The sequence below is a fragment of the Sorex fumeus genome, unplaced genomic scaffold (genome assembly GCF_029834395.1).
Source record: "Sorex fumeus unplaced genomic scaffold, SorFum_2.1 ptg000072l, whole genome shotgun sequence".
NCBI lineage: Eukaryota > Metazoa > Chordata > Mammalia > Eulipotyphla > Soricidae > Sorex > Sorex fumeus.
Window position 1 is genome coordinate 16,067,309 of NW_026606129.1, and position 13,746 is coordinate 16,081,054.

Consider the following 13,746-nt stretch of genomic DNA (forward strand, 5'->3'; position numbering starts at 1 on the left):
AGTTTAGGGGGAAATGCAAGTAGAGACTCACAAACGAATCACTGTAGACTGGACCGTTTGCACAGACCATGTACCATCCCACTGTATCCAAGAATGCATAAGGGCTGCTTTTGTGGCAATAGGTGAAAGCAAGGGGCCAGAGCAGTAGCAGGCAGTGTAGCAGATAGAACATTTGCCTGGCTCACAGCCGACCCAGAGGGCTGACCCAGGTTCAATCCCTGGTACCCCATATGGTCCTCTAAGCCCATCAGGAGTGATCCCTGAGTGCAGAGTCGGGAGTAGATGCTGAGCACTGCCAGGTGAGCCCCCCCAAAACAAACAAAAATAGGTGACAGCACATCACCCAGAGAGATCACAGTCTTTGTCAAACTAACACTGCACCCAAGGGGGCCACTGGCTACTTACTCCCTCATGCGCTTCATCTTGGTTCCAGCCATCGTGTTGTTGAAAACGGTTGGTCCAGGGGATGCAGCTGGCACTGGGCTGGTGACGGTCCTCGTGTCTGAAAATCAATGCACAGCCCTTACTGACTTCATCAGCACTCTAGCAACTTGGAGGCCAAACTCAAGGTCAATCAGAAAACTGAAGTAAATCCACCTCTGCCACAAGGTAATGTGACACTAATTAGAGGTGGTTTCCATGATGACATGCACACGAAGGAGATTTATTCCAAATGACAAGATTATTTACAGTTTTAATATGTGCCAGGAAGGATGCACTCCCACGATCCAGCTGATCTCAGGAAGGAAGATTTAAACAGAACATTAGTTGTTTTTTTGTTTTTTTTAGAAATGAGCTTCTTAAACTAGAAAACTTGGGGGAAGGCAGAGGAATGCATCCAGAGAAAAGCAAATGTTTTCGGGAAGATTTCGGCCAGCCTTTTCCAGCCGGTGTATTTGCTTGAATGAGGAATTTTTTTTCCCTTTATTTTATTTTATTTTTTTTAAAGTTGTAGATTTACAATTTTTTGTGCTTTGGTTTCAATTATACAATGATCAGATACCCATCCCTCCACCAGTGCCCATTTTCCACCACCATGGATAATATCCCTCCCACCCCCATCCCCCTATCCCCCCTGTCTCTGTGGCAGGGCAATCCCCTGTGTTCTCTCTCTCCTTTTGGGTGTTGTGGTCTGCAAAAGAGGCATTGAGTGGCAAACATGTTCAGTCCATAGTCTACTTTCGACATGCATCTCCCCTCCTGGAAGGATCCTCCAAACATCCTTTATTTGGTGCTCCCTTCTCTATCTGAGCTGCCCTTTCCTCTAGGATACCCGGCTGGCCTCTAAGTTATGGAGTAATCCTCCTGGTGCTGATCTCAGCTATTCTTGGGTATTAATCTCATACTTTGTTACTTTATATCCCCCAGATGAATGCAATCTTTCTATGTCTATCCCTCTCTTTCTGACTCATTTCGCTTAGCATGATACTTTCCATATTGTACCACTTGTATGTAAATTTCATGACTTCATCTTTTCTAACAGCTACATAGTACTCCATTGTATAGATGTACCAAAGTTTCTTTAACCAGTCATCTGTTCTTGGGCATTCAGGTTTCTTCCAGTTTCTGGCTATTGTAAAGAGTGCTGCAATGAACAATCAAGTGCAGATGTCACTTCGACTATACATTTTTGCCTCTCTGGGATATATTCTCAGGAGTGGTATTGCTGGGTCAAATGGGAGCTCAATTTCTAATTTTTTGAGAATCGTCCATACTGTTTTCCAGAAGGGCTGAACCAGTGGACATTCCCACCAACAGTGAAGGAGTGTCCCTTTCTCGCCACATCCACGCCAGCATCGGTTGCTTTTGTTCTTTTGAATGTGGGCCAGTCTCTGAGGTGTGAGATGGTATCTCATTGTGGTTTTGATCTGCATCTCCCTGATGATTAATGATGTAGAGCATTTTCTCATGTGCTTTTTTGCCATTCGGATTTCTTCTTTGAGAAAGTTTCTGTTCATTTCATTGCCCCATTTTTGGATGGGGTTGGATGTTTTCTTCTTGTGGAGTTTAACCAGTATTTTGTATATCCTGGATATCAACCCCTTGTCAGATGTGTATTCGGTGAATATCCTTTCCCATTCTGTAGACTGTCTTTGTATTTTGGTCACTGTTTCTTTGGAGGTGCAGAAGCTTCTTAGTTTAAGATAGTCCCATTTATCTATCTCTGTTTTCACTTGCTCGGCCAGTGGCGTGGCATCTTTGAAGATACCATTAGCTTCAATGTCATGGAGGGTTTTGCCAACTTTATCTTCAATGTACCTTATGATTTCTGGTCTGATGTTGAGGTCTTTAATCCATTTTGATCTTACTTTTGTACATGGTGTTAGGCAGAGTTCTGAGCCTATTTTTTTTGCATGTAGCCGTCCAGTGATGCAAACACAATTTTTTAAAGAGGCTTTCCTTACTCCACTTCACATTACTTGCACCTTTATCAAAGATTAGATGAGCATATGATTGAGGGGAGATGTCAGTGTATTCAACCCTGTTCCATTGGTCTGCAGTTCTGCCTTTGTTCCAGTACCATGCTGTTTTAATTATTACTGCTTTGTAGTACAGTTTGAAGTTCGGGAGGTTGATTCCTCCCATTTTCTTTTTCCCAAGAATTGCTTTAGCTATTCGTGGGGGCTTATTGTTCCATATAAATTTCAGGAGTGTTTGCTCCATTTCTTTGAAGAATGTCATGGGTATCCTTATAGGGATTGCATTGAATTTATACAATACTTTCGGTAGTATTGCCATTTTGACAATGTTAAGTCTCCCGACCCATGAGCAGGGGATATCTTTCCATTTCCGAATGAGGAATTTTTTTGTGATGAAACTTCCTTTCCCCTTTGGCTTAATCCCATGCCTGACCATCAGCTTTTCGGTCCCTGCTGTGGAAAGCAAGATGCTGATCAAGGGGTCACATGCAGCCCTGAACTTCAGCTGAACAGAGCAGACAGTCACAGTTGGGTCCTGGAGGTAAAGAGCTATAAACGGGATTGGATTAGCCGCAGCATCCAGCTGAGAGCACCAGGGTTTGGGGTCTTGGAGCGCTGTCCTCCAGATGCCTATAAAATATGCTGAAAGGGCAGGAAATCATCCACTATCTTCTCACTAGCACCACGCAGCTTCCCAGTAGAAGTGAACACTGGCCCCAAGCAGGGACTGGGGTGGGGGTGTGTGTGCAGGGTGGGGTCTGCATCTGAGCCTGCCCTGAACCAGGTTAGAATGCTCTCTATATGTGCCTTCCACCTCCCATTCGCCACTTCGCCCCAGTAGGGAGAAAGTGTGGTGCATACCCGCTGGTCACTCAGAAATTACAATTGAGCAGTTGTCTTGTCAGCAGTGGCCCCACCGTGAAACTCCCACACTTTCCAGTGAACCTTAGCAGCATGCAACTGACAGGCAGAACCAACATGGACGTGAAGGCATGTTCCCCTTCAACATAGTTCTCAAACTTCTCTCGTGTATTATTTAAATGAGAAAAATTAAATTTGGGGGCCAGAGAGATAACACAGGGTTAAGGCACTTGCCTTGCATGCAGCTGACCCCAGTTCAACCCCTAGTACTGCACTGAGTCCCCTGAGCACTAGTGGGTGGGTTCCCTGAGCAGAGAGCCAGAAGTGTGGCTAGATGTGACCCATTCCTGCTCTGACTGAATGCAAGTTCTGTCTCACACACAGCTGGTATGTGTGCAGTGCACTTTCTCCAGGTGCCTCTAGCCTGCCTGTTCTTTATCAGGGGAATACCCCACTGTGAGATTCACACTTGCTCAGAAGCTCTGCTTCTTCCTGGGTTCCCCAAGGTGGAATCAGAGGCCACAGCAGGTATGAACTTCAGAGAGAAGCACCATGACCTGCTCTCCTACAGTCTGCACTTCCTGGTACCTCCCTCATCAGGTCTCAGGTTAAAGTTCAAGTGTAGGTGACAGAGGGCTCCCTTGGTCTCATCATCAAAGCTGTGGAAGGCTGGAGCGATAGTCCACTGGGTAGGGTGTTTGCCTTGCATGTGGCAGACCAGGTTTGATCCCCAGCATCCAGTATGGTTCCCCAGGCCCTCCAGGTGTAATCCCTGTGTGCAGAGCCAGAATGAAATCCTGAACACTGCAGGGGCACCACAGGATGTGACCCCAAATAAAAACAAAACCAGACAAAACCAAAATGAAGCTCCTGAGCTCTGGAGCGGGGAGGAGGTAGGAAGTTCATGGGCAGCTTCCTTCAAGGTCTTCTCTCCTGGGACCAGAAACCATGGCACCACAGGTAACCCACCTACAAAGAAGGAAAGAAAGGTGCTGCTTTCCCAAGTTTTTCAGAGAATGTCTGCTGCTCCCTTGGGATACACATATAATGGTCACAATCCTTCCCCTGAGTGGAATGGGCTTACTTATGCTACTGTTCTCCTCAGGGAGCTCTGGACATTGCAGGGAAAGATGCTAAGCCTGGAGAAAAGGGGGCAGGTAGAATTTTGGACAACAGGGTTGGCAAAGTCTGTAACTCCGAGCAACTTCCTCCTCTATGAACCAGCCTTTCCTTCCCTGTCCTACCATTTGACCCAACACTTCTCAAAGGACAACACATTTAGCCCTCTGGAAAAAAATGACTGGTGGGAGTTAGAACAGTGGGTGCCTGGAAGTCTATTAATAAATCCATAAATCACTGTGCCTAAATAAAAGAAAAATACCAGGTGAGAAGAAAGGAAAAAAACAAACAAACAAGGGTCAGAACCAGAATCCCAGAGTGCCAGACCCATGGTTACACGGATGCCTGGCCATGGAAACCATTGCTGTAGATCAGGTTTATCAAATTTCAGTGGCCCATATGTATTGGGATGGGATGACAACACAACCAAAAAGAAGAGATGGTGATGGCCTAGAGGCTGCATCGAAGTCCCTAGCGAGGTTATTGGACTCCCTCCTACGACTTGGTCTTTTCCTGCCCTTTTCCACCCCTTGCTGCACCTGCAGAAAGAAATCCTTCTCTTCTGACTTCTGGGATTTTCCTCTCATTTCAGTGGCTGGACAAAAGACCTTGATCAGTAATGTGGAAAGCTGTGTTTGCCTGCCCTGCTAAACTTCCTTCCCCACAGGGAAAAAAGAGCTGACGTGGTGGTGTAGATATTGCAACAAGATTCACGTCTGCCTCAGACTCTGCTTACTCACGTCCGCCTCGGACTCTGCTTACTCGGGGATTCTCGCAGGTGCTGCCTTTAGCAGACAGAGCTGAGCAAGATTCTCCCCATCTCCTTTGGTCCTTCTCTCTTTTTTTTTCCTTTTTGGGTCACACCCAGCGATGCTCAGGGGTTACTCCTAGCTCTGCACTCAGGAGTTACTCCTGGCGGTGTTGGGGGACCATATGGGATGCTGGGAATCGAATCCGGGTTGGCCGTGTGCAAGGCAAATGCCCTATCCGCAGTGCTATCACTCTGGCCACTTTGGTCCTTCTCTTAACTACCACAGAACCCTTTGAGAAAACAGCACAGCGGCTCCCTGACTGACCTGCCCACCCTGGTTGTGAAGTTAAAGGCAGCCCAGCCTCCTCCTGCTGCTCTTCAAAATAGCACGTGGCCCAAAACTCCCCCTAGGGCTTGACTGGCAAGGTTTGAGGGTAAAGGGCCAAACACTTTAGAGCTAGTTGACGAAATGAATTTTCCTGTAGATGAAGGTGACACTGGGCAGTCAGTGGGGATGGCCGTGATCCATGAAAAAAAAAATTCCATAAAGTGGTTGTGAGCCAGTGGATAGCAATTTATGGACCCTTGGCCTCAACAGCAGAGAATCATCCTGATCTGAAGCATCAATTTCTTCAGGACAAAGCCCCTCATCTCCGGATGGGAAAACAGGGGCCCAGAACAGATGTCGGACTTGTCCATGGGCATACAGCTGTTTAGGGAGGGGAGGAGCTGAGATCAGACCCACGGGTTCCTGACACTTCTGGGAGTGCTTCTGGAACCTGCCACTGAAGGTCCATGTCCAGCCAAGACCTTGCATGTACTGGTTTTGGGGTCACCAGACTAGACGGCTCCTCAGAAGGTCGCTCCTAGCTGGGGTGAAAGGACATTCTTGTGGCCCTTCCATTTCTCTATGCCTGCTGATCATGCCCATGGGATCCACCCCACTTTGACAGTGTGGGAGAGTTTTCCCATTAACTGCTTCCTGAGACCCTCAGTACAGCCATAAAGGTGATGAAGAATCTGCCAAGCAGGTTGGTCTCTGTCTTCAGGGATCATCCCAACACACAAGGGATAGAGAGGCACCGCCCAGATCTCTTTTCGAGGACAGACGTCCTCTGAGTGACAGGGAGTGCTGGGGACGTGTAGTTTTCAGCTGAGGCAGCTGCCATTCCTGGGTGCAGGCCTTCTACAAGGGCAGCTGGAGGGCCTGAGGATGGCAGAAGTAGAGTCCTGGCAGTGGGGGCCATGTGGGTGATTCTGAGGAGTCTAGAGATTCCCAGGGGGTTGGACTCTGCCTCACCATTCAACTCCTCCCTCCTCCACCTCCTACTCCCATTCCCTGCTGCTCCTGGGCACCATCCTGAAGGCCCCTTTGAAGGAATGTCCTCATCATTCCATTCTATGTTGGAGGCTTAAAAGTCTCAAGGGAGGTGATCCCGAGGTATGGGAGCTGGGACATGGAGGTGCAGGACCAAAATGGAGGCACTTCCGCTAAGCCCTCCAAGACCTAACATCTAACTGTGGTTTCAATCCCCTGCGGTCTCAGCCTCTGTTATGCACATGCACCTAACTGGTCACCACATAGTGGAGAATAACTCTTTTTTTGGTTCTCAATGGCAGACGAGATCATCTACCACAAGGCTTTCCCCCAGTCTCAGGGGCAGGTATACATAGTCTGAAATGATTCCCTCTTCCCTGCTTTGGCCCAGTTCCTGCCTCTGTCAACCTATCTTTCTGTAAGTTTCCCAGAGGCCTTTCTTCTTGTCAGAGGAGAGCTAACCCACTGAATATAGTCAATGACTTTTCATGAGGAACTTGGTTAGGTTTTGGTGTTTCAACGGTGCTTTGAACAAGCTAGGTACTTGCTAAGACAGAGAGTAATGATACTGACCTAACTCTTCCTGCCACAGGCCCTGCTCTCCTGGGTTCTGGGAAGAGGCGGGTGTTGGAAAGGGAAGCAGAGAGATTGTCCCATTGTCCCAGAAGCTGTCACCTAAGGTAGACATGGTCAGCACTACCCCAATGGCCATGCCCAGGTTCCTCAGGGAAATAAAGAAGACAGATGGCAGGGGAAGACGGTTCTGGAGGGATGAAGCTGGCCTCTGGGTACCTCAGAACAAAGGGAGCAGGGACTCTGCCTGTGCTGGAGCCTGGATTCCCCCATGTTTGCTTAAGTGGCAAAATCCAGGTCTCTCTCTCTCTCTCTCTCTCTCTCTCTCTCTCTCTCTCTCTCACACACACACACACACACACACACACACGAGCCAACCTTTTACCCACCAGGAGTGACCCCTGAGAGCAGAGCTAGAAGTAAACTAAGTAAACTGAGCACAGTCAGGTGAGGCCCAAAAAACAAACAAACAAACAAACAAAAGAACCTTTTTGAACTCCAGGGAAGTGGCACTGCTTCAATCTCTATCCAGCCTGCCAGTATACTGGCACCGTCTGTCCCCCTCACCTCTCCCCTCCCCCACAAACACACCTGACCCTGTCCTGCAGCACCCCACCCCCGCCTCTGGCTTGCACCAGCAGCTTCTCAGTGAAGCAGCAACAGCCCCTGCTCCCCCCCACCCCCAAGTTGAAGTCCTTGGGAAAAGTAAGTGGGTCAGCTTGGAAAAGGCAACTGCCAGCCAGAAGGGAGGCGAGAAATTCCAGCACATGGGGAGGACATCAGCCTTCTATTTTTACCCCCAGGTTGTTTCACACTGCATTGTGTGGAAGAGCACAGGCCCCTGAGGGCAGGGGGTCACCATGGTGTGCATCTCTCCTTGAATAGCTCAGAATCCAGGAATAGCGCAGAGGCCAGCAAACAAGCAAGTCAAGGAAAAGGGTTTGCGATGGGACTCACATTCAGCTGTTACCTGGGAACGAAGGCACTGGGGTTGGGGGTGGGGGGTGGGGACATGACTGGCCCATCTGAGGGGCATGTGGTAACAGAGAATCCCAGGGTAGAACAGTGGTCAAGGCTCTTGCTTTGCCTACTGCCCACTCAGGTTCTATCCTCAGCACCGCCAGGGGTCCCTCCTGAGCTTATGCAGCCCCTGAGCACCTTTGTGTATGTCCTCCCCAACCCTGAACAAACCCCCCAAACACTGAACTTTCCAAAATCAAACATATATACTCTTATACAAATAAATTATGAATAAATAAATATGGAGGAGAGGTGCCGAGAAGAAAGTCAGACCCTGACACTCTCAGTTGTATTTCTTCCTATAGAGATATAGCCAGTGGTCTGGAAGTTTCCAGGCTGCTAAAGGGAAGACTTGCTGCTCTAAGAACAAAATCTACTTTTCTGAAATGGCAGGTTAATTGGCTCAAATCCAGGGAAATGTGCCAGCACCTCCCTCTGGAGAACAGAAAATCATCCCTTCTTTCCCACCTCTGCCATCTGGACTCATCGCAGACAAGCTAGGAAATGGAAAGGGGACTTGGAGTTCCGCTCGCACACTTTGGTGATTCCAATGGTATGTCCACATGCACTTGAATGTGTGTGTGTGTGTGTGTGTGTGTGTGTGTGTGTGTGTTCATGAGAGCTCTGCATCTTTCTTCACTCCAATTTTTATGCTAATGCAACCATAGCATCATTTAGATCTCAAAGAACTATTGTTCTAGAAGTTTCAATTCCACTCATTTTTTTGTTTTTGCTCACACCCAGCAATGCTCAGGGGTTGGTCCTGGTTCTGCACCTAGAAACTACTCCTGGTGGTGCTCAGGGAACCATATGGGATTCTGGGAATCAAATCCAAGTCATCGCATAGAAGACACATGCCCTGCCCACTGTGCTATCTGTCTAGCCCTCTACTTACTCTTTCGATTCCAACTTTCACTATTATGAAGTACACTGCCATTGAGAGTTTTTGTGTATTCTGTATCTGTACATAAAAATCTGATCATCTCTTCTTAAGTTTTTTTAAGGTTGCGTGTTTTACCCAACAGGGCTTGGAAGGTATTCCCAGCTTAGTGCTGTGTTGATTTCTTTGGGATTAAATCATAGATGTAGACGTGTGTGTGTGTGTGTGTGTGTGTGTGTGTGTGTTTTGGGGGGAGTGTCAAAAATATTTTACTCTCCCAGCTTAAGAGAAAACTCTTTTTTTAGATAGAAACACTCTTTTTGTGGGGTTAAGAATATATTAAAAATCAGGGGCTGGAGCGATAGCACAGCTGGTAGGGCGTTTGCCTTGGACGCAGCCAACATGGCCGACTGAAGTTCGATTCATCCTTCCCTCTAGGAGAGCCTGGCAAGCTACTGAGAGTATCTCACCTGCACGGCAAAGCCTGGTGAGCCACCCGTGACATATTCGATATGCCAAACATAGTAACAACAAAGTCTAGAGACGTTACTGGGCCCGCTCGAGAAAATCGATGAACAATGGGAGGACAGTGACAGTGACAGGTAGAAACACTCTTTTTGTGGGGTTAAGACTATATTAAAACTCAGGGGCTGGAGCGATAGCACAGAGAGTAGGGCATTTGCCTTGCAAGCGGCCATCCTGGGTTCGATTCCCAGCATCCAATATGGTCCCCGAGCACTGCCAGGAGTGACCCCTGAGCATTGCTGGGTGTCACCCCAAAAGCAAAAAAAAAAAAGCAAAGAATATATTAAAAATCAAGGGACAGAAAGAGAGTAAAGAAATGAGATACTTGCCTTGCATGCAGCCAATCCAGTTCAGTCCCCAGCACTGTTTGTGGTCCTCTGAACACTTCCAGGGGTCACTCCTAAGTACCAGGCAAGGAGTCACCCCTGAACATGCTCAGGTATGGCTTAAAAACTCAGCCCCCCCACAAAAATAATATTTTTTTATTGGTAGAGGATTAAAAGAGAACAGCAGCTCCAAGCCAAAACAGATAATAACTAAAGCCAGAAGCTGTGAGATGATGAGAGGATAATTCAAATTATACATGGAAAGGAAGAAATTCTGCTGGCATAAAGACCTCAAGTGTGAGAAATAAGATCAAAGTATTTAAAAAATTTTAGGAGTCTGGGACCAGAGAGATAGTACAATGTGTAAGGCACTTGCCTTGCATGTGGCTGACCCAGGTTTGATCCCTGGCATTCCATATGGTCCTCCTGAGTTTTCCAGGAGTGATCCCTAAGCACAGAGCCAGGAGTAAATCCTGAGTACAGTCAGGTGTGGCACCCAAAACTACCAACCAAAAAATTAGGAGTCTATATAGAAAACACTTAAAATACAAGCTAGAAGGCTGAATCAAGTAGACAATGGCTTAGAGCAGCCGGCTTGTCAGCACATGGTCCCAAGTTCAAATCCCTGGTGTCCTGCATGTACTGAGATGATCCTGGCAGCTCTGCCACCTGTGATTTCCTGGCACTGTGAAGAACTTCTGGCCACACTCCAAGTTTGTGTGAGCACTACAATGTTGGTTTGACATCATAAGTACCACAGCGAGGGAGTGCTACCTGGATGCTGAGCACATGTGACACCCCCCTTCACACACACAGACACACACACAGAGTACCACAAACACACCTTTGTGTGTCTGCACCAAGTGTGAGTCCTAGTGAACAGGTATGCATGTTCCTCAACTGACAGGGTCATGTGCATGAGCCCCCCAATGAGCACCTCAGCTAAGAATATGTGATGCGACCACCCCAACCAGGTGTGTGTGAGTGAGACCCCGGGTCATCGCAACAGCATCAGAGAAGGGAGGGGAAGGAATTAAACAAACAAACCAGGAAAGATGGAATCTTATGGAAGTTGAACTCTGGAGTAAAGCATTTGCCTTGCACGTGTGAGGCCCTGGGTGTCAACACCCATCACAGCCCCCCCCCCCCCACACACACACACAATGAGTCATATCTGTCTGCATAAAAATTTAGAAAAATTTTCTTACTAAAATAAAGGTCCAAACCAATACCAAAAATGCATAGACATTAAATAGATTGGGAAAAAATTTACAGCAGACAGAACAGAAATGGTAGCAAACACTAGGGTTTTGTTTGTTTGTTTGTTTGGCAAACTGCCACTAATTCTAAACCTCTTGCCTTCTTCCAAGTTTTTTTGTCTTGGCGTGGGGGCAGAGTTTGGACTACACCTGGTAGTGCTTGGGACTATTCCTGACTATGCTCTGGGGTCACTCTGCCATGCTCAGAGACCATTGGGTACTGGGGATTGAACGAGGTCAGCCACATGCAAAGCAAATGGCTCACTTCCAGTGCTATCTCTCTCTGGCCCCAACCTTTCAAGTTTTAAAGAATGCACAGACACATTAAATGCCTCTCATACAGGAACAGATAGAGGCCAACAGATACTGTCCATCAGTATTAAAATGATCCAAGTCACTTAGGGTCTCAAATACCCCATCTCCTCCAAATGGAGTGCTTCCGAAGGTGCCAGGAGCAATGCTGCAACACTGTGATGACAACAGTCAAATTATCATGAGGAATTCTTTTCTGTCAAGGGGAAAAGCAGAGCAGGGCAAGGTTAACTGGCTGTCAGTCATGCCTACTCAGAGGCTTAGTGTTTGAAGAGCTTAAGCAAAGGCAGTTTCTGAAGAATTCATAAGATGCGATGCCTTCTCTGGTCTGTATCAGCCGCCCTGTTTATTTAGCAGAGGCTAAATTGTTATTAACAAGGTTTAGTGGAAGAATTGAGGGGCGAACTTTTAAAAAAAAAAGTCAGACTTAGCAGATCTATCAACACGACAGAAAAGTCTGAAAGGGCTGCACGCGGGTTCAGAAGCATCAATTCTGTCCCGGCTCTGTGATAACAGCAAGCGCGGCGTGATGAGACTTTTTACAAACACGTTGACTGGGGACTTCCATCCCCGGAGACGTCTCTCAGAGCTCAACTCATTTCCCAAACATTAAACCATGTTAACCTTCCTCTTTTGCTTTGGTTCATCACCAGGTGACTACGAAGCAGAAAACAGAATTGTCCTAAGTTCAAGGAAAAGGACATCAGGAGTCATCCATGGGCCTGCAGTTACTATAGTGATGCTGCCAGCTGTCCGGGCAACAGAAGCCCAGCTCCCCTCACTCCCCTGGGAGCTGCCTCCCCCATGGTTCAAGGTGATGGATCTTCCCTGCACCTGGTAAAGGAGTGGAGGGAGTGGAGTGCAAGGGATTAAGTTCAAGCTACTTTTTTGTTTGGTTTGGGGACCACACAAACACAAATATGCTCTTGGGAAGTACTCAGGGCTTACTCCTGGCTCTGTGCTCAGGGATCACTCCTGGCAGCCAAACAAGCCCCTGGTTCAATGCAAAGGCCCAAGGGTGAGACGCATCTTGGACCCTGCAGTGTTGGGGACACCAATGTCACCCAGGTCTGGGCTGGGGGCAGATCTGGTGCTTGGGGCCTCCAGAACTATGCCTGTCAGTGCTGGGGGGAGGGGGTGCTCGTGGTTCTGGTAAATGAAGCCAGGTCAGGCACTGCTAGGCACATGCCCTAACCACTAATCCTACCTTCCAGTCCCCAGGCAAACCCTTGTTAGTTGGACATAGCCCAGTCTGTTTATTTTTGTTGTTGTTGTTATCTTTGTCAATGTTGTCAAATCAGCAAAAACACTCCTTTTGGCCATATCTTCAACTGATCCCTTTTCATTTGCTTCTTATCTTCCTTTTCCTAATTCTGAGATCACTCAGTACCCTGTTCAAGATTGGCTTTGTTTCCTGTACCATGTGGGAAAATGTGTGTGCCTGCGTGTGCATGTGCGTGTGTGTGTGTGTGAGTGTGTGTGTGTGTGTGTGTGTGTGTGTGTGTGTGTGTGTGTGTTGGGTGGTGGTGGTGGAGGTGCTGGGAGAACTTGGAGTCCCAGAATGGAAGTGACTCCATTTGGGACACTATAGCCTCCCTGTGTGAAAGCAGTACAAGGCGAGTGTTCCGAATATTATTATAAACCATTGTCAGAAAGCTTTGCATCAATGGGTCCCCCCACCCCACTGGGTGGCTAGGATCATGTTCCAAATAGGTTGCTCTCAGCATCTGGCCCTGCCGCCGTCCTAGATAGCTGGCAGGGTGTCTAAGGGTGAGGCCCAAATGCCTTCGGTTCCCCAGAGGCACCTGCAGGTGGCGCCAGGCCACGCAGCATACACTGACAGCATCTCAGCGAGACATCTCTGGAAAGAAGCTCCTTTCCTTTCTGTTTATAGGCCATTTTAAGAGACACCATGTCTAATTTTGTACTTCAGGACTGTTAGGTCTGAATCGCGAATCCAGGCAGGCAGGCAAGACATGCTCCTGAGCGTCTCCAAGGCTTGAAGCCACGACTCAGAGTATGGTCAAACCCAGATGACCAGCATTGCTGGGGGGTATGTGCACTGTAGCACTGTCCTCCCGTATTTAATCGATTTGCTCAAGAGGGCACCAGTAACGTCTCCATTGTGAGGCTTGTTGTTACTGTTTTTGGCATATCGAATATACCATGGAGAGCTTGCCAGGCACTGCCATTCAGGCGGGATACTCTCCATAGCTTGCCGGCTCTCAAGAGGGATGGAGGAATTGAACCCGGGTCGGCTGTATGCAAGGCAAATGCCCTACCTGCTGTGCTATCACTCCAGCCACATCCTGTCCTGTTCTCCCGTTGTTCATTGATTTTCTTGAGCGGACCCAGTAACGTCTCCACTGTGAGACTTCTTGT

General features: G+C 47.9%; 1 protein-coding gene across 3 annotated transcripts in view; it reads right to left on the minus strand.

Annotated features, from left to right (window-relative positions):
* The window catches only part of NEK11 (NIMA related kinase 11), a 237,654-nt gene that overhangs the window by 46,056 nt on the left and 177,852 nt on the right, over nt 1-13,746 (minus strand). For 2 of the 3 annotated variants that reach the window (XM_056129480.1, XM_056129478.1), the window contains one exon: nt 406-502. The exons of the other annotated variant lie outside the window; for it this stretch is intronic. In XM_056129480.1, coding sequence (XP_055985455.1) covers nt 406-502 — 97 coding nt within the window. The remainder of the gene's footprint in view (nt 1-405; nt 503-13,746) is intronic. 3 annotated transcript variants of the gene reach the window in all.